Source organism: Capsicum annuum, chromosome 1, assembly GCF_002878395.1.
Source record: "Capsicum annuum cultivar UCD-10X-F1 chromosome 1, UCD10Xv1.1, whole genome shotgun sequence".
NCBI lineage: Eukaryota > Viridiplantae > Streptophyta > Magnoliopsida > Solanales > Solanaceae > Capsicum > Capsicum annuum.
This window is the reverse complement of record NC_061111.1, coordinates 45,651,374-45,677,651: the sequence shown is the minus strand read 5'-3', so window position 1 is coordinate 45,677,651 and position 26,278 is coordinate 45,651,374. Positions and strand designations below refer to the sequence as shown.

General features: G+C 35.6%; 1 protein-coding gene across 3 annotated transcripts; it reads left to right on the top strand.

Annotated features, from left to right (window-relative positions):
• The first annotated feature begins 13,210 nt into the window (after positions 1–13,210).
• Positions 13,211–21,422, top strand: LOC107845197 (lysine-specific demethylase JMJ25). Of its 3 annotated transcripts, none has more exons than XM_047396548.1 (9): positions 13,211–14,212; positions 15,346–15,509; positions 17,144–17,345; positions 18,060–19,874; positions 19,975–20,087; positions 20,202–20,301; positions 20,380–20,512; positions 20,574–20,649; positions 20,766–21,422. In XM_047396548.1, exons 4-9 carry the CDS (start codon positions 19,869–19,871, stop codon positions 20,836–20,838), a joined length of 501 nt encoding a protein of 166 aa, XP_047252504.1. In that variant the 5' UTR covers positions 13,211–14,212; positions 15,346–15,509; positions 17,144–17,345; positions 18,060–19,868; the 3' UTR covers positions 20,839–21,422. The 3 variants fall into 3 exon arrangements, 2 of the variants coding, with proteins under 2 accessions (XP_047252504.1, XP_047252507.1); XM_047396551.1 differs by having other exon boundaries at positions 13,225–14,212; positions 20,586–20,649; XR_007044609.1 differs by lacking the exon at positions 13,211–14,212 and adding an exon at positions 15,107–15,259 and having other exon boundaries at positions 20,586–20,649.
• The last annotated feature ends 4,856 nt before the right edge of the window (positions 21,423–26,278 follow it).

Here is a 26,278-nt window from a genome sequence, read left to right as displayed (position 1 = left end):
TGGACGGAAGTGACTTTCCGTATAGGGCATGACCCTGAAGTCAGCGACACTTACAAAGAGTGGTCGAAAAAGAGTCTTGCTAGAGCATTGATTCCGGGACCAAATGTGCCCACTCAGGTCGTGGATGTAGAATCCAAGCATCAAATTTGGCTTCACAGGCTACAAGATGAGTTCTATAAAAGTGAAATCGCGCACCGGCAGATGCATATGGAGGACGCTTTGACCATACGTATGTTAAGGGAAGAGTTGAAAAGAGCTAGGCAAGACACTGATGATACCAGGCAATGCCTAATCAATTTGGATGATGGCATGGCCTCCCAACTCGATAGCATAGGGAAAATGACTTACGACTGCAAGGCACAGTTATACGGGAGTCCTCTTATCATCAATAGGTATCAAATAGCACATAAGGTAAACAAGGCAAAGAAGGCAAAAGCGGACGAAGGAGCCTCCAGTAGCTAATCTTTCTATTCTCCCCTGCGCGGGAACTTATCTTCTTTCATGTTATTTCCCCTTTTCCCTAAAGATTGTATCCCTATTTCGATATCTTTTGTAGGCATTTATGCCCTTTTTGTGTCTATATGAGTTGGGGGTTAATGGATTGACTTTGAGGAAGCACATATTTTCTTCAAAAAATCGTTAGGCCTGAACCCTTGGCTCAAAAAGGGTCACCCCAACTAGGATACGCGTCATTATAATGTTTTGCGTAGTATAACTATTTTATGTGCTTATGTGCGTTTGTTGAGATCAAAGGCAAGTTTATCCACTATGTCCTACGGATGAATTTGACTATGACTCAAACAACTCTGTGTGGTTATTTCTTGTCAAATATTTTGCATTACTTATCATATATGGAAACTAACATATTTGCCTTTGAGTTTTTTTACTTTGCAGATAATAGAAATGACTCTATGTTGATATAAGCTGGCAGAACATCCCTAATTCACCCGATCGAAAGCGCACAAAATCCTATTCTCTGAGCATCATCCAGAAATGACAGAAAATAATGAAGAGAGCGCACTGACTATCCGGGACAATGTGATAATAGAACAAAATGAGATGATTGCGGAACTCACAAAAAAGTTAGAAATGCTTCAGAAGGAAATAAATCGTACTCAAGATTTGGATAACTTGGCCATCACCGTCAATGCCCCTGCTCCGGGGGGACACGGGACTCCACTCCAAATTCCTCCCCTCAGCACCCCTATTCTCGGGGATCAGCCGATTAACGTATCGTCCATCCCTGCTCCTCCATTCGTCAAAAATACCAATCATGAAAATAACCCAGACGCCTACCATACGCAAAATCCATCTCTAACCCCACAAAATCCATCTCCGAATACATTCCCAAATCCTCAAAACACATTTTCAAATCAACAAAATGCATTCCCAAATCCGCAAGATTCACTCCCAAACCCATAAAATATATCAAATCTACCTTCGAATCCACCAAATTCATTTTCAAATCCTCAAAATCCTTCTCATATTCCGCCAAACTACTCGCAAGGTCCATGGAACCTTCCCAATTCCCAAAATGTCCTCCCCACTTACCAACCAAATTACCCTCATCTACAAAATCAAGCCTCCTTTCCAAATCCTCCTCACACCATCATATCTCCTGATATCTATAATCTCCTTCCTCATCTTGAGATAGACCATTACGAGGAGAAGGAGAAAGAATGGAGGACCAAGCATGAACTAAAGTTGCTAGCTATGAATGAAGAGATCATGAGGATCAAAGAATCTCATGGAGTGAGGGACCACGACGGTTTAGGGTATGACGATTTATGTGTTCACCCGGGAGTAGACCTACCAGATGGGTACAAATGCCCTAAGTTTGAGATGTTTGACGGTACCAAAAATCCAATGGCCCATTTGAGAAGGTACTGTGAGCAACTGGTATGGATAGGGGAAAATGAGGTGTTATTGATGCGCCTATTCAGTCGAAGTTTAAATGGCGAAGCCTTGGAGTGGTTCATGTCTCAGGAGCCGAAAAAGTGGTCTGGTTGGAAAGCATTGGCCAAGGGTTTCCTTGACTGGTTCGCATTCCATATTGAAGTAGTCCCTATTCACTAGATCGGATCAAACAGAAGAATAATGAGAGTTTTCGAGACTATGCTTTTCGTTGGAGAAAAGAGGCTGCTAAAGTACAACTTCCCATGTCTGAGGAAGAAATGGTATCAGTTTTCTCTCGTGGACAGAAAGGAGAATTTATACCAAGATGGTATCCGCGGTCCGAGCAACTTTCACAGATTTAGTAAAGATTGGGGAATCATTAGAGGAAGGCATCCGAACAGAAAAAATTGCCAAAATCCCAACATCATCTGAATCTTCTGCATTTCTAAAGAAGAAAAGAGAGGATGTGACTGCGGTCTCTACTAATTCTGTTGATAAGTTAAAGAGGAAATTCAAGCCTAGAAATATTCTTACCTTATCATCATCACCAAATTTTCAGCCTATATTCTACGCTTAACCCCAATGTCAAGCTCCAAATCCAAATATTTTACCCCAGTACCAAGTTCCACAACTAAATTATCAGCCTCATACTCAAGCTCTTTTCCAAATAACCAAATAAACGTCCAAATGTCTCCAAATTATCATCAAGTACCTCCCCCCATAAATAAGAATCATTATAACCCTTCACGTTCAAAATTTGAAAAGAAACCTCCCTAAAACTTCACGCTGCTAGCTGAAAGTCGTACCCAGCTCTTCGGAAGATGGATGAAAGCTAGTTATTTGCAATCGATCCAGCCAAAGCCTATCGATCCCAACTCCCGGTTTTATTATCCCGATCAAAATTATGCCTATCATTCAGGAGCAGCGGGGCACAGTACCGAGGATTGTATTAACTTGAAACATAAGATCCAAGATTTGATCGATCAGAAGGTCATCACACTTCAGTCGCCGACTCCAAATATTAACAGTAATCCGTTGCCTAACCATGGGGGACCTACAGTTAACATGATTGAAATAGATGGTGAATGGGCGTATAGCAAGGCCATTGCTAAGGTAAATTCAGAAGGACTCAGAAGAACAGAAGAGGTAGAGAAGATAGAGAAAGTTGCGGCCGCCTTAAGTAAGGATTTGGAAGGAATTTTGGAGCCTGTTATGGTCCCAAAAAAAGAATTTAAGCATGGGATAGAGTACCAGCCAAGAAGGAAAAATGAGATCGAAGATAATTCAAAGGAGAGTCTTTTTAGGCCCTTGCCGATCTTGTACCAGTTATTTCCCGTACATGAGGTGTCAAACGATGATGGTATTGGGGATGGGATAAAAGATCTGTTCGAAGGATACAATGCTCTACCAGATGGTTTTCCAAAGTCCGGTGGGGTGAAGAAGATTGCATCGTAGAGGCCTTGCAAAACTGGACCTCCACTCCACTCATAACCCGTCACTCATCGCGGTAGATGAAGGGGCAATTACTAATAGTTTTTAAAATTGGTGATGATCTGTTGGAGGCCCCGTTATCCACCCTTTTATGTCTCAAATTTTTGTTTCGTGTTTTACAACTTTCAAAAAGTCATGGGCCCACATTTGTGTGGGTCATAGGCCATAGTTTTTATTTATTTTCCAAAAGGCCTCCATTTATTTAAGAAGTTAATTTTTAAATATGATTATCTAGCATGGTTTGTTTGGTCGCAATAATTTTAAAAACCTGTCAATGTCATGTCACGTCAAGGGTAAGGCGAACAAGGCGAAGGAAATAATGATGAACAGAAAAAAGTGATGAGGAGCAGTTAATAGTAGATACAGAGGAATGTGAAAATCAAAAGAAGCCCAACTTAGAGGAGCCCTAATACTACCCGAGATGGATGGTCAAGAGTGGACCAAACCAATCGATTCTGATGCGGTAAAGATATATCATGCTTGAAAGATGTTATAGTTTTTATTATGGGCTTATTTGTAATTGCCTTTATAATAGTATCAATTTTATGATTTGTAATTGCCTAGAATCCTTTCCCTCTATGTACGAACTACGTTTGACCTAAATTCCTAAGAAAGGGATACGTAGGCGGCCTATGTATGCTTCGGTCAACCCCTTAGGATAATTTATCTCTCTTTATGTACGAACTACGTTTGACCTGAATTCCCAAGAAAGGGATACGTAGGCGGCCTATGTCGGCTTCGGTCAACCCCTTAGGATAATTTATCCTTTCTCTTTATGTATGAACTACTTGATGACCTGAATTCTCAAGAAAGCGATACGTAGGTGGCCTATGTCGTCTTCGCTCAACCCATTAATTTCTTTTGTATATCCCTAGCGTAGGCTTGAACTACATTTGACCTGATTCCTGCTTCAACAGGATACGTAGGCGCCTCAATGGCTCGTTCATATAATCCCAGGAAATGGAAACTGGGGAAGAATTTTCAAGAAGAAATCTCAAAAATTCACAAGAAAAGATCGACATCCAATAAAGGGAATGAAGATCAACAAAGACTTCAGATCAACTCGGATTGGTATCATCTCAAACAACTTTAAACTGGGGCAGAAATTTTGAGGAAGACCTCAAAATTTCCACCAAATGCCAGAACATATTCCAAATTCCCCAGCACCAGAGGTTAAAGTCAAGCTTTGGAAGCCACCATCTATAACAAAGTCTGGGTAGACTCAATTTTTGGCTATGATAGAACTACTTGAAGAAACCCTCCAACAATGATCATGAGTTTTGGAAATCATCCATCGAATATAGTCAAAACAATGAGGAAGACGTTCAATGAGCTAGTACGTGACATGAATGGCAGAGATTTTCTAAAGTTTTAAAGAAGTTTTCAAAATTATTTTTAAAAATTTAAGACTATTTTCAAAATCATTCATTTAGTACTTGCCTAGACATCAATTAGGATGGAGTGTCAGTGTGGAAGTCCCAATATGGCGGAATGCCCAAGAGATGGAAAAGAGCAAATCAAGGATCGAAGAAGGTCAACACGGAGTAATTTCATTCAAACTAATCATTTTTCTGTGGATGCAGGGTTCAATATACAAAATGAGGGTCCCTTTTAAAAATCCTCGAGCAAAATGGGAGCCATAACAGAGCATTAATACCCAAGAACGGTATTTTAGGGTAGCCCTAAAAATAGGTTTAACGCCCATTTATTGAGGACCTTTTGATTTGTCCATCTCATTTCTCGAGATCGTAGGCGACAAACAAAAGCTCTTTGTCTTCTTTACACATATCGTATTTAGAAGTTTCCTAAAAATAGTCGCTAGTAAAAGCGACTTTGTGTCTACTAATCGTCTACCTTGAGTACAGGTACATGTAGAAAGCAGGACACTGACAAATAAAATCGGTAAAATTACACATTATAGCCTCAAGGAATTGCCTTAAAGGCTATTGCATATCATCGCCACAAGGGATATTTCATATCATCGCCACAATGGCTATTGCATATCATTGCCACAATGGTTATTGCATATCATTGCCATAATGGCTATTGCATATCATTGCCACAATGGCTATTGCATATCATCGCCACAATGGCTATTGCATATCATAGCCACAATGGCGACTATTGCATATCATAGCCACAATGGCTATTGTATATCATCACCACAATGGCTATTGCATATCATAGCCACAATGGCTATTGCATATCATCGCCTCGCCACAAGGGTTATTGCATATCATCGCCACAATGGCTATTGCATATCATTGCCACAATGGCTATTGCATATCATCGCCACAATGGCTATTGCATATCATCACCACAAGGGCTATTGCATATCATCGCCACAATGGCTATTGTATATCATCGCCACAATGGCCATTCCATATCATCGCCATAATGGCTATTGCATATCATCGCCCCAAGAGCCATTACATATTATTTCCACAAAGGCCATCTCATACCATCGCCCTAGAAGACATTCAATATCTGTTGGCACGCTAGACAGAAATGCTGGCATCGAGGATATCTCATCATTTCATGAATCAGCATATGAATTCATTGAGGGTACATAATTTGAAGGGATACCTTTAAGTCGTTATCCAAGGATGAATGATATATAAGGTTTCCTAGAAATTGACAATTTTAGGGTCACCTATAAGTCACATTATTTGAAATAGGATAGTGTGCAATATCACCTATGAGTTGATAGCCTATAGGTCATCCGTTAGCCACAACAACATCCTAACCGGATGATGTGCAAGATCGCCCAAAATTTGATAGTTCAAAGGTTATCCGTAAGTCGCAACTAAATCCTTACCGGAGGATATGTAAGACTGTCAAATTGATACTTCTAAGGGTTCTCTATAAGCCGCGTCATATCCAAGATTGATTATGTGCGGAATTACCCAAAGACTATCAATTTGAGGGATTATCTATAAGTTATATTGTATCCAAGGTCGGATGATATGCAGGAACACCTGAAAACCAGCGATTGGAGAGATATCTGTAAGCCATCTCTTATCCAAAGTTAGCTAATGTGCAGGATTACCTAAAAGTTAGCAATTCAAAGGATATATGTAAGTCGCCTCGTATCCAACATCAAATAATACGCAAAATTATCCAAAGATTGACAATTTGAGAAAAATTTATAAATCGATCATCATCTACAACCGGAGAGGTTATCATTCCACATACAACAAGTGATATAGGTAAGCAAAAGGGTTGCCACACTAGCACAAGATTACACAGTTGTAGAGACCGTTCTGCATAAAGTATTGCCGGAGTCCAAAAGGGCCACCCTACTTTAAAGACGTATTAAACTGATAAATGTCATAATTATACAACAACCAAGAGGGTTGTTATATTTTTTGTTGCTAGTTATTTCATTCTAAATAGGTACATGAAGAGATGACTCCGCTTTTTAGGCCACAACTCACGTGGAGATATGGTAAAAGACTATATACCACTTTCGTGAATTATGTTAGTACCAACACTTTTTGCTTGAAGCATTGTCGAGAGCATCCGAGAAGATGAAAATCTCAAATAAAAACCACAGGTGCAGACGACTTCAGGTAGGACGCAGCACAACGTGAAACTCTTTCTTAGCAGCAAAACAGGACATAGTCTAAAGAGGGACATCAAACTCTTTGGACGCGAGCTAAATAATGATCACCACCACCATCTAACCACTCCTCTATTAGAAGACATGTGGATATTTTGGGATATTTTGGTCTCACCTTTACCTCTGGGATGTTTGTTAACTCATATTGAGGGAAACTTTCTTTTTCTTTTTCTTTCAAATTCGGGTGGCAACACACTTAGAGTTTGGGAAATTATGTCTGGGTAAGTACTTACCTATGGATGTGAAGAGCTCCACATTCATGGTTATAAGGTTACAAGCCTTTTTTCTGCAACTCGATTGACTTGTCACCCATTTTAAGCCAAAGACTGTCTGAAATAAAAGACTATCTTTTCTACCGATTAAGTCGAACTACAAGCAGTCTGATTCCCATTCTCGGGGATATGTAGGCTGGGATCTATGTATAAAACTCGACTGCATTCCAACCTCCCCCCTAATCCCTCTATTCCCCAGTTTCTTGATTTTATCAAAAACTCTAAAATTGAGATAACTTGTGAATTTTTTGAAAATCACGCTTAAAATCAAGCTTTATGAACTACAAGTGGCCTGAATTCTCATGAAACCTAAGATATTTAGGAAATATGATACCGAGGTTCAGCCATAACTCCATAAACTCCTGCGAAAAACCAATCTTTCTTAGATACAAATTTGTGGTCGGACAAAAATTTGGAACGTCAACCTCCCTTTGCCTAGGATTACTTGCATCCATCCTACCCAAAGGGAGGAGGCAGTTGTTGACACCTAATCTTTTCCTTCCACAACTACGTTTAATTCGAGTTTCTTCGATTTTCAAATAAAATCACAACAATTATTTTTTCAAATAAATGCATTCTGAAATAGGTATTTGGGCTAATTTTGTCATTTAAGTGATAATTATATTTCTGTATTTGCATATACAAGATTGTATAAATGATGTCATTTAATTGAAAATTTTCATCAAAATTTGGACTTTAAATTAAGGATTATTTATAAAATAAATTTAAATAATTAAGTCTTGATTTAAATATAATTTATTCTTACAAATAATCTATCTGGAGAAATACTTGTTTGGTTTTATTAAACAAAGAAGCTCGGGATTGAGTGAGATATTTATTTGTATCGAATTTCGGCTAATTTGGGCCAACCTATTAGATTTGGTCATAATTGAGATCAAAATGACCTCAATTGCAATGTGATTGGCTAATTGATTTTTTCAATTTGGCTTAAATTTAAATGGATTTAGTTGATTCTTAATTCACTTGGGGTTATCTATTAAATAACCCCAATTTTTAGCCTTTTCTTTAATCACCGGCCCAAATTAAAACAAGTTCAATTTCAACCTAATTACAATTTATAACCTCCAAGCCCAAATCCTAACCTGCCCAGGTCCCATACCAAATCACCAGCCCAGCGCCACACCTCTACTAAAAAAGTCCAACACATTGATTGACCCGGCCCAGTCCCTATTTTCTCTTCCTCCTTAGTCACCATGAACAACATAACCCTCACCAACATCTGCAAAATGCGATAATCAGCCCCAAGTCGAACCCGAATCAGCAACACCCAACACCGTAGGTAATTTTTCCACGCAAAACCCGACTTCAACCCATTTTCCCCTTATCCTCATCATCACGCGCTTATCCATGCATTTCTAGTATGAAAAAGGATGCGGGTGTTCTAGAAACAAGCCTAGGTGTCCCTCCCAACGGCTCAAATCCGCAAGTTTTGGGATAACTCGTATGAATTCGTACATTATTCGTTAGATTCGTGAGTGGCCAGGAAGATTGGTACGTTCGCTGATGAAATGAAAAGCTGTAGAAGGATTCTATTTGGAAATTTTTGAAATCCCTTGGAAAATCTCCAAATTGTCCCCAATGCCGTCTGTAAAAGGACCCATGAGGTCGCTGTTTCGAGGTTGGAGAGGGAGGAAGGACTCTAGAGTTTGGAAATAATTCGGGGAAATTAGGCTAAGAATTTTTTTTGGTGTTCGAAAGAGGATGAAAAGCTCATTCAGTGAGCCAAAAAGAGGGATTGTTCTTTCTTCTTACTTTTTGGGTTTCAAAGTCCTTATGTTCAAAATTTGAGGGGAAATTCATCCACTTTTTCTGTCTGAAAGTTGGTCGACCAACTGGGAATTCCCAAGTCAACAACATCATCTCTCGGTGGTAACAGTTCTACTGCTAGCTCGGGTTCTTGTTTTGTTGCCCCATAAGAGGTAAATCCTTTATTTCCTTTAAAGTTCTGCTGGGATTGTTCTTCTTAGATATTTTTTTATGATTCTGTTTCAATTGGTGTGTTATTTAGGGTTGAGAAGTTGTTAGCTGTAGAGGTCGGTAATGGCCTTAGGTCCTGGGTGATAAAAACTGTGTAGCTTTTCCTTGTCGACCTAGAATAATTAAGCCTCTAGTGATCAATTAGTGGACTTTGTTGTCGTAGTCACGTTTAGGTTGCGTTGTTCTACTATGACTGCTTTTCTTTCAAGGATTTGGTGCCGGTTCATGCAATAAATCATTGAAATCTTATTTTTTTAGATTGGTTCATATTACTTTCTGTTCGGATGCTGATTATAAAGCCCAAAACTTTTGTGGTTTTGCAAGGCTGTATCTTTCATGGTATTCATATATTAGTGTCGAGCCCATTGTTATGCTTCATCTATCATAGCCAGGCATCATCCCTGAAAGTTGTTTGATTTGTTGCGATTAGACCCATATTTATTCCTTACCCTTGTCGCAGTGTACACAGGAAGTTCCAAAAATTGTAGTCCTTGTGGTTTATTAGCCTTGATTCATTTTGTTTTAATAGTGATTAAGCTCATTTAAGTTGGAGTAGTTGCAAATAGATCGTCTCCTCATTATTTTGAAATTTACATATATTGCCTGCGATATGTTCGTCTTTCCTCTAGTTTGACATCACATTATGTTTCCTGGGATCTGAAATTTTAGTTTTCACTACTTCTGAAAGTTTTCTTTATACATATATTTTTTTTATTAGTATTTTTTTTAGTTATTATCATCCTTAGTCGTCATTTTGTTAAAATAGAAGAAGATGATTAGTGGTGCACTCTTTTTTTTAAACATGGTTTGTGGGTCAGGTAAATCAACTCTAGATAAGCAACCCTTCTTAGGATTATTATGGGGATCATTTTTCTAAGGAATATGTTCACGAATTACCATCCTTTCCCTTGTTGTAGCATGCATCTCCTGCCTAAATAATCTGAATTGACATGTTATCATTAATCTGCTCTATTTTTGGTCAATTTGACATGGCACTTTGGCTAACCCACCAATTCGTTTGTTTTCTTACTATAATTTACAAAGATTGTGATTAATCCTTATCCTTCTCTTTGGGTGCATTTGAAAATGGATTTGAAATATTGTGTTTTGAGTCCTACATGGATTCTTCCCATGCATACATCAATGATGGGCCAATATGGCCCAGCTTTTTGAGACAAGTCAAAAGCCCAAAGCTGGTTCAATAATGAATCAATGCCTGGAGTTGAAAGAAGAAGAAACGGGTTACAATCCCGTCTTTTAAGCTGCAAAGGAGGCCTTAAAGTCCCATCATCTTCATCGTTGCCTCTTTGTATTTATTTATGTCTTGGTTCATTTAGCTATTTCTTTATTCATTCATTGCGGCCCCGAAGCCAAAATTGTAAACTTAATACAGGTGTAGCGAAGGTCGAGACAAGAGTTCGAAGGAAAATAGCTTAGGACAGGTGAAATAGGCCGAAAGCCCAATTAGACTAGGACAGGTCTCATTGATTTGGGCTTAAAAACCTAAATCGCTACTTCCCCGCTTTTCCCCATTTCCTTTCATTTACTTGTCTACTTGTTTTCTTCGTGAACCTAGTCAAGTCCCTTAAAGTCTAGTCGCTAAAAGCTAGTTTCGCGTAAGCGTCAAAATATTTCTAAAATCAAGTCCTTTTCAAAAAATCAATCTTTTTGAAGTTCGTCAAAAGACGATTTTCAAACAGTCCGAATAACCGCAAGTTAGCGGATGTTTTAGGTGCCTAACACCTTCCTAAAACATTAATAGGAACTACTTACCCGAAATTCTCTAAACTTGAACGATTTTTCTGTTTTGAATCGTTAAAGTGTTTTATAAAGGTTTTCTTAATTCCTTTTCAAAATTAAGTGGCGACTCTTTCAAAAGTCAAAATTTCTCTGCAAAACAATGGTAAAGATATATTCAAGTTTAATAAGTTCATGTTTTGAAGCCAGAATAGTTGGTCAATTTCAACTCTTGGTTAGGTAGCCTTGCTGGACTTTTGGAAAGTGAAGCTATTTTAGATTTTTTTTTTTCATTTTGTTGGATAATGGTGGTCTGGCTAGCTTGAATTAGGTACCTGCTACTCCCACCAGTACACATCTATCTGGTAACTCTTCCCATGTAGGCTTAGGCTAATGGAAACCAATCACTTGAATTTTTTTCCCACCAGGATCCTTACTGTTGGTTTTTATCTTTGAAATTGGAGAAATAACAGAGAATGAGCTAGAGAAAAATAAAGTACGACAATAGTATTGTCAGAGAGAATTATTTTATTAATAACTCAAAACACATATTTATAGCTAAATTTCTAACTACACTCCAATTTAAATTGGATAACTAATTCCTATTCAAATAATAAAGGGACAACTTATTCCTAAGTCACATAGGACTATAATAATTAAAAACTACTAAAAATATCTATTCCTACTTTATTTTTGAGATATATTTTCAACACTCCTCCTTGGATTAGAAATTATCTCGGCTTTGGCTGAATTTGACCTCCTGAATAACTATGTCAATTCATCTTTGTTCTTGCATGACTTGTATGCATCTTCTGAAATTGCTTTGATTACAACACTCCCTTTTACTTCTACAGGAATATAATCACCATTCTCAATTTTGATTTTCTTATTTTTTAAAGGTAGAAACTCTTTAAAGAGATCTTGTCATATGTCATGTGGTTTGTACAATCACTGTCAATCATCCAAAAATCAGATTTCTTGGTTAAAGAAAATGTTGTCACAAATAAGTGATCTTCTTCTTCTTCTTTGGTGACTTGGGCATTTGTTTCATATTTTCGAGATTTGTTTTTGCAAATCACAGCTTCATGGCCAAGTTGATTGCAAATCTTACATTGTGCATCTGGTCTCTTTCAACATTTAAATGGAGGATGACCTATTTTGCCATAGTGCTGGCAAGGTGGGTAATTTTTTCTTGAATTATTACCCTTGCTTTGAGTCTTGTGGTTAGCTGCCAAAGCTTCTTCAACCATACCATCCTGCCTCATAAGCCTCATTTGCTCTTGCGCCTGTAATGTATTTAACAATGTTGCCAAGCTAATCTTGGACAGGTTTTTTGTATTTTTCAAGGTAGTTATTAATACTTCATATCTTTCAGGCACTGTAACAAGAATTTTTTCAACAATTCTCGAATCTTTAAATTTTGTGCCAAGCAATCTTACCTTGTTAACAATGCCAAGAAGACGGTCTGAGTACTCTTTAATGGTCTCAGATTCCTTCATCTTTTGCAATTCGAATTTCCTGATTAGATTCAACACCTTTATGCCTCGTATTCTTTCACCTCCGGTATAATTTTCTTTTCCTTTTAGCTTTTGATCTGGGCTACCGTGGGATTATTGGGCAGCAGAACAACATCATAATCCTCCTCCACGGTCTCCCAAAGATCTAAAGCCTCAAGATAAGTCTCCATTCTTATTGTCCGAAGATGGTAATTCTCACCATCAAAGACAGGAGGAGCTATTTGGGAAAAGTTGTTTTCAGAATTCATCTCTCATAGATCCCTCAAGAAATTGACTCTTGATACCAATTGTTGGTTTTTAGGTTTGAAATTGGAGAAATAACAGAGAAAGAATTCGAGAAAAATAAAATACGGCAATAGTATTGTCAAAGGGAATTATTTTATTAATAACTCAAAACATATATTTATAGCTAAATTTCTAACTACACTTCAATTTAAATTGGATAATTAATTACTATTCAAATAATAAAGGAACAACTTATTCCTAAACTCTAATAATTAAAATCTACTAAAAATATCTATTTTATTTCTGATACATATTTTCAACACTTACCATGGTATTCAAGATTTGACACAAACTTCATTGATCACTTAACCACATCCTAAACCCTTGACTATTTTGAGTTTATTACAATGATGAATGGCCAGTAGTGTTGTTTTGCTATTTCAACTATTTAGGTAGAATCACTTTCCTCTAACGGTGAGAATTTCTTATCACATTTGAGTTGGAGAAAATTGCACTAGTTATAAGATATTGCATCTGTTATAATAAGAGTAACCTGCTGCTTAATCTAATATTTTTGTTCTTCTAATATCAACTCGAGATTGTTTAAGCTTATTTGACTGCAATCTCTCATAACTGGAAAGAAAGAATAATTTGAGAAGTTCGAGCACTGAGTTTCAATAAATTAAACTCGACTCACTTCCAGATTAGTTATTGGCTATACCCGTCCTTATATCAATATTCAGAGGATCCATTACAGTTAGACTATGGCACCCCATCAATGGATTATGGCACTTGATAAGAAAGAGTAATATAAGATATCCCTATTGCAATATTCAGAGGATTCCTAATAGTGAGACTATGTCACCCCTGTCAAGTGGAATATGGCACTTGATAAACCTGCGTGTTGACTGTATTCATTTGTGTTTTTTTAAATAAAGGTCAGGTGTTTTGTTTTAATAGAATTGTATTTTTTTTTTTGTTTCTGGTAAATCAAGTGACTAGGAGTTCACTACACAAAATAGACCCTTGTGGTCTCCGACCCTGTGCATAGCGGGAGCTTGATGCAATGGGATGCACCTTTTTTTGGGTTTCGCTTTTGGTGTAAAGAGGCCCTTTGCAGATGTAGATTCTGTAATTGACATTATTGGGTCACTGTAACCAGTCCAGGAATAGGTTTTCCATTTTTTAGGGTTCCCGTGACTATGTTTCATTTAGCATAGTCTTTGTGCTGAGGGATACTCTTTTGATATATAACACATTACCTTCTTCTGGGAAAAAAAGTTAGCAGCTCAGTCATCGAGAAGTACATGCCGATCCTTTTAAATACTCCTAAATGTTCACTATGTAGCAGAAGAATCACTGAACATCACTCGATGTTGGTCCAAATGGTCGTCCATTATTCACTTCCGCAACTTCTATTTCCGAGCTTACGAAAAAAGATACATGAAATTCAGGTACATTTTTATCTGTTAAGACATTAGTAGACCACCACCATTGCCTTTAGATTGAAGATTGTGTTTTTGAGCTATATGCTTTACAGCTTGTTTGGATGGTTGTTCATATTGTATGGTGTTTGTTGGTTTAAATACAATATTTGTTCTGATTGTTACTTAAATATTATTATATTGTATAGTTATATCCTATCATTAGGTACTGACGGAAAGTCTCATTTGTGTAAAGACCGATTTGGTGAGATCGCGTTGTTACCTTCTTCTTCTTCTTCTTTTTGTTTTCCTCATTTTGTCTTTACTTATTATTTAGTAATTCTACCTTTTTATAGCAGCTCTACTGTGTATCCTACTTTTTCCGTAGGTTTATTCTTCAAATTATTGATGTGTGAAATTATGTAACGAATAAAAATGATACATTATATTCAAATGTATTCATTAAAACAATACAGTACGATACAATAAAATTCGATATATTATGAAACAATATGTAACAACCATCCAAACAGAGTGTTAGTGTGTATATATACTCACTGTATTATTAGGGTTTTTGCATTGATTTTCTTACTATATTTAAGTTTTATTTTTTTTAGAAGGAAAATAAAAGTTACCATAATTACTTTTACTTTTCCTGAAAGAAAAAAATATAATTCTTTTCCATATTTGTCTACCCTCTTTCTTGGAGAAAAAGTTTTGGACATCTATAAATAGAAGACCCTTCTCATACCATAACACAATAGCATCCACAATATAATTTTTAGGATTTTCAATTTTATATCCACAATGTAGTCTTTAAAGAGTCTTTGTTTGGGGTTTTCAATTTTATTTTTAATATGTAGGCGTTTGGCCAAACCATATCCAATAATATATTTTTAGTTTAATTTTTCATGTGTCGTCTGATTTATGGTCTTATAGTTTGTAAACTAAAAGGTTCCGCCTGACGCCCTCTCGATTTTGAACCCAACATGTATCGGCTCAAACTATAAATTGGAGTGAAAACTGTGCTTATACTAAACCTGTACAAATTGTAACAAAGCTTTAGTGGGTGCAGTGGTAGGTTTTACATGTGAAATTAAATTTCTGGATTCACTTTGTTTCTAAGCTGTTTTGTATCTGTACTCATGAAATGGTTATTGTAGGAGGGAAGAGCTGTAGAGCGTTTTGCCGGAGGGATTACCAACGGAGATGCTTAAGGAATTCAATGACTCTATGAGAGATGAATTGCTAATATGCCAGAGTTTTATGGATCTTCGAGATAATTTTAGAAGGGTTGTTGATCCTACTTTGCAATCTAATGCTAAAGGTGTGTTCTTTGTCTTTTTGGTGATGCATATGTTTAAGGGTCTATTATCTGGCTTACCATCTATCATGAATTATAATTGAGAAGAGCTGTATTTGTCAGGAGTACTAATGTGAAATGTGGTTTAGTTGAATATTAACTTCTACTTTCATAGAACATTTAGTTTAGTCTTGAATGCTTATTATTGAATAATTGACCAGATGGTTGCATATGATTCGTGTAGTTGGCCCCAACTTTTTGGCATCGGGGCATAATTGATTGACTAATATAAATTTAGTTCTTCAAGTTTGCTGATTTATTATCAGCAATAAGTTTCAACCTAAGGTTAGATTGAAGTAGTTTGGTGGAACAGACTGAAGAGAGTGAAATAACTGATAAGGATACGTTCAGCAATGAACTCAAGAAATTAGAATCAGATGGTTGAAAAGGTGGTTTTATACGATTGGAAAAATCACTTTAAAAACTTTTAAACATTTTGCATTAGTGTGGAAGATTGTTTAATGACTTGATCTACCAAGAACCATTTTTTATAACTAGAAATTCTCGAATGTCAGTAGCTAACAAGTCAAACTTGGTGGATAATGGACCTGCTGCTCTACCCTCTCCACTTGATCTACGATGCTTTTGTCAGCAGTAGAGTTTGAACCCGTGACGTGCCCTTAACCCAAAATTGTGTGTTGCTGATCTACAAAGAACCTGTCTTTCCATATTTTTCGATTTCTTAAAGTATGAGTGGAAGATTCAAATGTCCTCAAATTTGGAACAAAGTACACAACAAGTAGGAATTTACAGCACATTTAACTTATTCTTTCTCTCCTCCTAATATCTGCATCAGTCTACAACTAAAACTGCCATTATGGCCCTTCTTTTGCTGCTTGCAGTGCTTGCAGAAGCGTTAAAACTTGATTTTTCATCTCAGAGCTAAAGCTGAGTCTCTTCCATGGATCATTTGCAAAATAGAACCACTCTTACAATTACTAGATTTTACTGTTGTCCTAATAAACTATGCATGTTAGCTTCACCTTTTTTTGATGATGGTGGTCTTTGGGTTAGCTTGCGCGCACCTTGGCTAATTCCATTGGGTACTCACTGCCCCAACCAGCTAGCAGGCACCGCATAACTCTGCCCACCAAGGTTTGGGCATATCAGAATAAATTACATAGTGTTTTCTTGTCTTATGTGTTATTAGGGTACCTAATGTTTACCCTTTTCTTGCTTAAGGTGTTTCATATAGTATGTGGTTGATATATGAGTGAATTGAAGTGGTTATTTAGGGAGAAAAGATTGTGCTTTTATGAGTAGAAAGAACTTTGGTTATTTTGCTCCGTGATGTTGTTTAAATTTGTTTTATTACTGGTCCTTTTAAAGAAGCTTCCTTAATTTCAATTATATGGTTTTCTGATTGTCTCTGTGTTACACTTGCTTCCCGAGATCCAGAAACCTGTATATACGCCTAGCCTTAAGCAAAGTAAATTATTCGATCAAGATCTTCTTGCCTCACCCCTTCGAGCTCTCACTCGAATCTGAACCTTTATGGTAGGTAGGCTTGTTTAGCCCTTGGTGTAGGTTTCTCCTGTCCAATTTAAAGAGAAGGTCATCTTTACTGTAATTGCGCTTGGTATTTTTCTCGTTTGCAGCCAGCTCCCTCTATATGGCATACACTCTACAACTGGCGCAACTTTTTTTTTACTGGATGCATGTCATTCTTGCCTCGAACTGTGGTACAGTCGTGGAACTTGGAATTACTCCAATCGTGACTTCTGGAATAGTGATGCAATTGTTAGCTGGATCAAAAATCATTCAAGTGGACAACAATGTCCGTGAGGACCGAGCACTCCTGTAAGTTAATTCGTTTTCTAGATTTCATCTCTTTTATTTTGTTTCTTTACTCTTTTAACGACTATATGTAAGTTACACTAGCTTCATTTTGCTAGCTGTTTCTTGTTTTAATTCCATATGCAGCGGTAATAGTATAGTTTAGGACTTTCAAACATGGGTATTATTTGAAAATTATGAGGATGATGTGATCTGTAACATTAATGCCGGAATCATTTTGAAGGTCCTACATTAGTTGTGCTATTTTAATTTGTTGAGACAAAGTTCATGTTTTGAATTCTCCCTCTGTGCGACTACTCCCCTCAGCCATATCCGCAAAGAATGAGATGTATCTTTTTGGTAGTTTTTACTCAGTTACCTAACAAAATTTTGTTCCTTCTATTAAGTAGATTTTTATGATGTTTCTATTAGTTGTTCTGCTTAATGAAGCTGTCTGATTTGCTCTTTTAACTAATTTATCCCATCCAGTAATAGTGCTCAAAAGTTGTTGGGTATCCTGGTTGCTGTTGGTGAGGCAGTTGCTTATGTCTCTGGGATGTACGGAAGTGTTAGCCAATTGGGTGTTGGAAACGCTATCCTTATTATCCTTCAATGTGGAGTCATTATTTGCTTATAACATTTTTGCGCTGCCGTTTATCCTGAAGATGATCCAGATTTAAAGGTGGTGTAATTATGAAATTATATATACTTTTGCTTATCAAAGTTCCATTTTTTCAGTTGTGTTGGAGTAGAAGAAAATGGCAACCTTAGTTGCGAAACAAGGGCCATTGAGCAGTCAGAATCAACACACACCAAGAATGAGAAATCAGTCTACGGTTTTTAGGAAGAGAAACTTTGTCCTAAATCGTGATGAAGAAAAACTTGAAAAGCACAATGCAGCATCGCTGCCCGATGTTACAGAGTCACCTAATTAAAAACAAAAGCTTTGTTCTGAATCTGGTGTCCCCCGTGGCAAAAGAACTATGTCAGAGCACGTGAATATTGCAATCAGGAAGGAGGAAGCACTTTTATTGGGCGGATCGGCAGAGAAAATTAAAACAGCAGAAAAGCCAAAGAGGAACGTGATTAAATCACATCTGAGAACAAAGACAGTAGCTAACCGAACAATGACTGTAAAGGAATCTGAAGGCTCACATTGAAGAATCACCTCAAAGGGGCAACATCGTTCAGCAGAGAAGAAATTAAGTTCTAAAATTTGGGATGAAATGGTGAGTAATGATGAAGAATAGGAGAGTGAAGAGGAAGAGGATGAAGAGTATTAACAAAATTTCAGATGCCACTGAAGGAAGCGTTGAATAGGTTGAGAACTTCCACCAACGGAAAAGTTCTTAGAAATGGACGTATGAGAACTACAGGGAATGACGAAGAGAAAGACGAGCCTTCCCAGTGGTGCAGGGACAGGCTCAAACTATCTACCTCCACAAAAAACATTCTTCTGAGTGGAAATTCGCAGATTAAAAGGATGCCTGATAAAGTAAATCTACAACAACGCCCAGGAACTTCAAGCAAGAAGATGATTCATAAAGGAGATAATACAATGAACAAGGTGGAATTTCGAAGTGAAGAAAAGCGGGATGTTTGCAAGAAAAAAACAAGTTTGTCTAAGGTTGGAAAGAAAATGCCAGGGACTCGTGAAATTTGAGGCTCAGAGAATAAAAGGCGGGTGCCTGCTATATTAAATGAACAATGTCTAGGAACGTCAAGCAAGAAGAAGATTCCTCAAGGAGAGAGTACAATGGATAAGGTGGATGAAAGTGAAGACAAGTGGAGTATGTACAAGGAAAAGCCAAGTTTGTCCAAGGATGCAGAGAATAGAAGGACATCTGTACGACGTGCTACTGGTTCATTCAAGAGATACAGAGATTACTATGTTGGTGAGTGGGAAGATGATACTGATGATTATGAGGTTTTCCCACTAAGTGATGGACATCATATACCCAGTAACACAAGAAGCCAGGGAGCTGATGTTTCACCTGAGTTGAAACCCAAAAATAGTCCAAAAGATGCAATAAAAATTTCAGGGAAGTTATCTGCTTGTAGTTCATTGCCTTCCTGGGCGCCTGCTAAATTAAATGGAGAACAGTGTCTAGGAACGTCAAGCAAGAAGAAGAGTCCTCGAGCAAATAGTACAATGGATAAAGTGGATAACAGTGAAGACGAGTGGAATGTGTGCAATGAAAAATCAAGTTTGTCCAACGATGGAAAAAAGAAGCAGAGAATTTATGAAAAAGATGCAGAGAATAAAAGGACATCTGTAAGACATGCTGCTGCATCACTCAAGAGATACGATCATAATTACTTTGTTGGTGAGTGGGAAGATGATTCTGAGTATGAGGTTTTGCCAATTAGCGATCAAGTTACACAAGAAGCCAGAGAAGTGAAGTTTCACATGAGTCAAAACTAAAAGATAGTCCGAAAGATTCAATAAATAATTCAGGGAAGTTATCTGCTTGTAGTTCATTGCCTTCCACATCATCGTTCTCCGGTTCCACAACTTCAAGAAATGGAATAGATGGATCTAAAAACATGAAGGTCAAGCTCTTTTTGTTCATATTTCACTTTAAATGGCATTTCCTCTCTTTTTAATTTAATTGCTTCCGACGATGACACTTATTTATGTAATCCTATGCAGGTAAATTGTCTGGCAGTAAATTGTCATCAATGTAGAAGAAGTGATAGAAGAACTGTAGTTCCTTGTACGAAGTGTAAAGAGAAATTTTACTGTATCAAGTGCATCAGAGAATGGTAAACCTCTAATGTGTATTTCTTATCTTGCTGTCCAAATGCTTAGACATTCTCTTTTAGTGTCGAATGGAAAACACCATTTTAAGCCTCATGCTATTTATTTTTGGTGAGCAGGTATCCTGAATTGGAAGAAGAGGAAGTCTCAGAGCTTTGTCCATGTTGTCATGGAAAATGTAACTGCAACTTGTGCTTACACTCAAGTGGCATGCTAAAGGTTTGTCTTTTCTTTTTAATCAAACAAAATGAGCTTTTTTGTTTTCCAATTACTGCTAAAATACTTATTTCCTTGAAGACATCAAGAAGGGATCTAACTGATCGTGAAAAGATTGAGCATTTGCACTATTTGATTATCACGCTCCTTCCCTTTCTAAAAGAAATCCATCACGAACAAATTCAAGTGATAGAACCGGAGTCTTGTATTCGTGGTATGCATCTGAGTTTTAAAAACAAGACACTGAATCTGATGAATTTTACATTGATAAATAGTTTTTATCACAGGGCTATCTTCATCTTCAGTTGAAATTAAACGATCACTTTGTCACAATGATGAGCGAGTTTACTGGTAATGTATCTTCTCTCTTGTTCTCTATTTTTTTCTTCCAGCTATTATGAAATGTTATGATTGCAGACCTTATTTTTGGAGGTTTTATGCTTATTGGTTTGTTGGCCTTGGAGCAGCAACAACTGCTCAACTTCAATAGTCGATCTTCATCGGAGCTGCCCAGATTTTGATCATATGAGCTATATCTAAGCTGATGCCAAGAGTTTCGCCAGGAAAGAGTTGTAAAGCAGTTTAGAAATATTCAGATAGAGGTTGTTATTACATGCACGGTGGAGAGCCACTTCCTGAAAGTTTTCATAATATGGAAATTCCACAGGACCAGAACAAACCAATTTCTTGGGTTGCTAATTGTGATGGTTATATCATTTGTGCTCCTGTCGAAATGGGCGGATGTGGAAAATACATTTTAGAGCTCCAGCATCTGCTACCAAGAAACTGGACATCAACCTTGAAAGCAAAAGCAGAAAGGATTCTGATTCAATGCAATTTTTGTTGGGTTCGAAATCGAGAAGGGGTCATGCGGAAGCTATTAGTTGCAAACTATGAGATGGTAAATAAGATGATATCGAAAAACAATACTAAAAATATAATTTTATTATATGATTTGACCAATTGGCCTACATATAAAATCTAATATTAAAAAACATAAAACTAATTGAGAGAGGAAATCTCCCCATAGACTCTTTAAAGAAGAAATCTCCCCATAGACTCTTTAAAGACTACATTGTGGATGTTATTGTGTTATAGTATGAAAAAGAGGTCTTCTATTTATAGATGTAGGTTTGTCAAATATGGAAGAGTTTTATATTTTTCTTTTAGGAAAAGTAAAATTATTTATGATTACTTTTATTTCCTTACAAAGAAAAAGTAAAACTTAATTTTGGTAAGAAAATCAGACCCTAACAAATTTTCCTTTTTTGGCTTGATTTTTTGTAAAATATTCTTGATCCTCCTTGTGCATTATTTTTGTTCTTCCTATATATTCTTCATATATCACTGTTGTTTGACATATTTAAAAATAGAGTTTTTGGGGTTAAAAAATATATTAGCCCTTTTCGGGTTAAAAATATTAAAGCCCTTTTGCAGGGTTAAAAGTGAGCTTTATTTTTAAATATGTGAAAGCAGGATTGTTGAAAATACGATTGATAATTATCTCCACATGTAGCTTTTGGACATATATCTTCATTATCATCAAATTGGTTGCAGCTTGATTTTCAAACTACTTTGAATCTATTTAATCTCGTCTCGTCACACCATTGGACCATTGAATCGTAAGCTTTGATACCACTTGTTGGGTTCGAAATCGAGGGCGTTATGCAGAATCTAGTAGTTGCAAGTTATGAGACGATAAATAAGATGACAACAAAAACAATATTAAAAACATAATTTTATTATATGATTTGGCCAATTGGCCTACATATAAAACTTAATATTAAAAAGCATAAAACTAATTGAGAGAAGAAAAACTATACTCTTTAAAGATTATATTGTGGAGGCTTGTTTTCTATTTATACCAAGAGAAGGGGGTTTCTATTTATACCAAAATCTTTACTCCAAGAAAGAGATTTGTCAAATATGAAAGAATTTTATATTTTTCTTTTAGGAAAAGTAAAAGTATTTATGGTTACTTTTATTTTCTTTACAAAGAAAAAATAAAACTTAATTTTGATAAGAAAATCAGATCAAAAAACTTAACAATTTTCCCAGCCAATTTGTAGAACAAATGACCCTCAACAGTTACACAGGGCTGCTTCAAGAGTTGGTTCCGACGATAACTGCTTATATTCCACTACTGCAAAAGACGCTATGGAGGATGATGCACTTGTACACTTCCATAGCATACAAGCGGTTTAAGCTGGGAACCAATGGTTATGTGGCCTAAGAAGAAACGGAAGTTCACTCTAAGAGGTATTTTATACACATTGTTTTATCATAATATATTGTGTTAATAACTTTAATAGTATTATCATGTTATAGCGTTAAGGGATCGTTTGGTAGAGAGATAGGATAACTTTTATCTGATGGATTGAAATACGATATCAAGTTAATTTATAAATAAATATAGCATTAACTTAAATAATTATAAATCTAATCCAATACAATACTTTTGTAAATGTTTCTTCAATTGGTGAAAGCTTATAAAGTTATTGAAGATTTAATTAGGGGTAAAAAGGTAAAATAGATTTCTTTGTGAGGATTTAAAAATTAGGTATTCTTTCTTATTATTCTTTCCATATAAAAGAACATTACAAAAATTTGAATAACTCTTAATTTTTTATTTGATTGGACAGTAGATCTTGTATGGTGTCACTATCGCCTTTTTTTTATAATTCAACACATAAAAGCCCATATAATTAATCAAATTACCAAAATTATTGAGAATTTGTAAAGTCATTAAACCTTCATTTAAGGATACAATTAAAAAAAAAATCATGTAAGGACTACCAAAGTTGGAGACATCCCTTATATAGTAGTAAAGTATAAAGTAAGTTTTCTTTTTTCTAAAAAAATAGTTAGACAATAGAGATTATAAGAAAATACTAAATAATAGTTTCTGAGAGAAAATGTTTTATTTCACCCTTGAACTATACCCAAGACAGATGAGACACACCTCAACTTAAAGGGGGTCCTATTACCCCTAAACTAATTAAAAATGTAATTTTAACATCCTTAGTGCCTACGTGGCACATACTTGGCACGACATACTGAAGGGTCCATGTAGGCACACGTGTGTGCCACGTATGTGCCACGTAGGCACTAAGGATGTCAAAATTATGCTTTTAATTAATAGGACCCCGTTAAGTTGAGGTGTATCTCAGCCATTTTGGGTATAGTTCAAGAGTGAAATAGGGTATTTTCTCTAGTTTCTCATTTCATTACATATGCACTCAGTTTTGCCAGATTGCAGATTACTCCTTTTAGCATAAACATGACTTTTAATTTGAGAAGTCTCTGAACATTTTTCCTGATCTGATGAATAGCCGTATTATTTACTATAATATGATGAATTTTCTGAGGAACAAGCATTCAAGTCAAAGCAGCAAGGTAGAAGATACCTCAGAATAAAGTCAACTTCTCAGAATTAACTTTTTTGTTATTGATAACAGGATTGCTATGTCCACCCTCCTCATACTCATCATGTGGATTATGTTGGCTATGTTGTACTAATTTATGCATAAAATAAATAATTAAATATACAGATCTACTATTAATTTTATAATAATGGCCTGATCAACTTGAAAAGACCGTTCTAAAAGATGAACAAACAGTCATTATAGTAAAGTAGTAAGTATTCCCCGAATTACTTTTAGAAATTCGTATTGTTTTTTAGGAATAGTCCTGTTGCACTTGACTTGAGTCTCATACCAGGTAGAAAAGGAAAGACGTCAAACAACTTACTATGATATCATTTGGACACAACCCAATGACAAAAATGGCCATAGCTTCAAGCATTCTTTCTTTTGTTTAGCTATTTTTTGAAAAGTGGACAGAAGGTAAGGCTAGCAACCCATGCCAGTTATAGAGAGTTCTCTTTGATTGTTGGATTGGAGTTTGATTCATTTAGGGACAAAATATAGGACTTTGGGTGCTTTATATATTTCGGTGCACATTTCCTTGAGAATTCCTCATCTTTGTAAAGCTAAATTCTTGAAATAATAACATGTCCAGTGTAACTCCACAAGTAGGATTGAAAAAGGTAGAATGTAGGCAGATTTACCCTCACTATATACTCATTTTTATACTTTTCATGTTTCTTGTTTTCAGTATTTGTAAAGACTGGACATAATTGCTCATTAGCTTCGTTTTTCAAACAATCGATTTCTGGCTATAGGATCCTATACATTGAACACTAAATATAAATTGTATTATATTATTATAGCAGTAGTCCCTCACTATCTAATTGAATGTGTCCATCTCTAAGCTTCATATCGAAAATAAGGGTACAAGAAAAATGCGTAAAAGACAACTTTTAACTCATGTACTGACTAAGAAATGCTAGCAAATTATGAGTTTGTGTTTTAAAATTCCACATTGCTTATGTTTACTATCTGACTGATCCTCCATGCTCTTCTTTTTTCATTACAGGTTTACACTTTGAGTATTTCTGTTTGCCAGCTGCTGATAATGCCAAATACAAAGAAAACGAAATATTTTTCCATTATGTAAATAGTATGGCATATAGATATGCAATGTAAATAATAAAATTGTAAATGAACGTTTGCCAATCATAAAATATCTGTATCTATATCTATAATTTATAATATATTAAAAGTATAAAGATCCTTAGAAAAGTGATTTGAACTTTTTGCCCTTCATTAGAAATCTCTGCAATAGATAAAATTATTTTTTCACTTATTTCCTACAATTATTATATCATTATTATATTTATAATATTATTTAAAATTAAAAAGTCCGAAAATATATGATAAGTAAAAAATATGTGGAGACTTATTATTGACAGTTTCTTTTTTCTTCTTATGTACTTGAGAAAGAATTCCTAAATATAACATAAAGAGGAAAAAAGGAAAATATGATGATTTTCGTCAAAATTAGAATAATAAATTTAACAACCACCTTTTTCTTATAAATTAAAACAAGGAAATTAATCAAGAGGACGAGAATTTTGTTTCTTCAAAATTTGATAGTATTGGGCCTCTATTCTATTTTTGACATAATAAAAAGAAATATTATTTTTATATGATATTATTGTTCGGACGTGCAAGACGTGTGCTATATTTGGGAGTCTTTATTATTTTTATATTATATTATTGTTAGGAAATTTTTGTTAGTGCATGCCGGATGAGTTTTAAAGGGTTGTCTAATAATCACAAAAGGTCACCGTTAATTTTATAGTTCTAATATTTTAATTATTCTAACATTTCAATTATTATATTGTTTTATTATAGTTTCTATTCTATTTAAGTCTATATTGTAGATGGATGTTCGGTCACATCTTTGAAGAATTTTTTGTATAAAGGTTAATTTAAAAAATCTCGATTATTGTGTAATACAGGTGGTAGATGAATGCTCAGTTGGACTTTGAGGAACTTTTTTACAAAGGTTAGAGTTTAATCGTCTCATTCTAATATTTCGAGTATCGTATTGTTTTGCTGTAGTTTACAGGTGGTAGATGAATGTTCGATCGGTCTTTGAGGAGCTTTTGTGTAAAGGTTAGGTTTAATCATATTGTTTTGTTGTAATTTCTGATCTATTACTATAGTGCTATTTTTGTTATCATTCGTTATGTGATAGTTCACATTGTAGTAAATGATCAAAATTCCGATAATTCAAGCATGCCTTAGCTTGATGCATAAATTTGTTTATCTTTAATTTTTAAAGTCAATTGCTATTTCTATATATATATATATATAATTGATTGATAACTTGACATAAAACACACGTGCAACGCACGTACACTTGACTAGTATAAATGCATTACACTGACAAAAATGTTTCAACGCTGGGCCTGTGCTAGCACGGGCCATCACTATCTAGTATTAATATAAAGTTTGAATTGTTTAATTTAAAATTCTATATTATTTCTAGTGACAATTTGACAACTTTTTCTTTATTTATTTCTTTTTTCTTTTGAATAGTTTTTTAAATATATTTCAAAATCTTCATTATT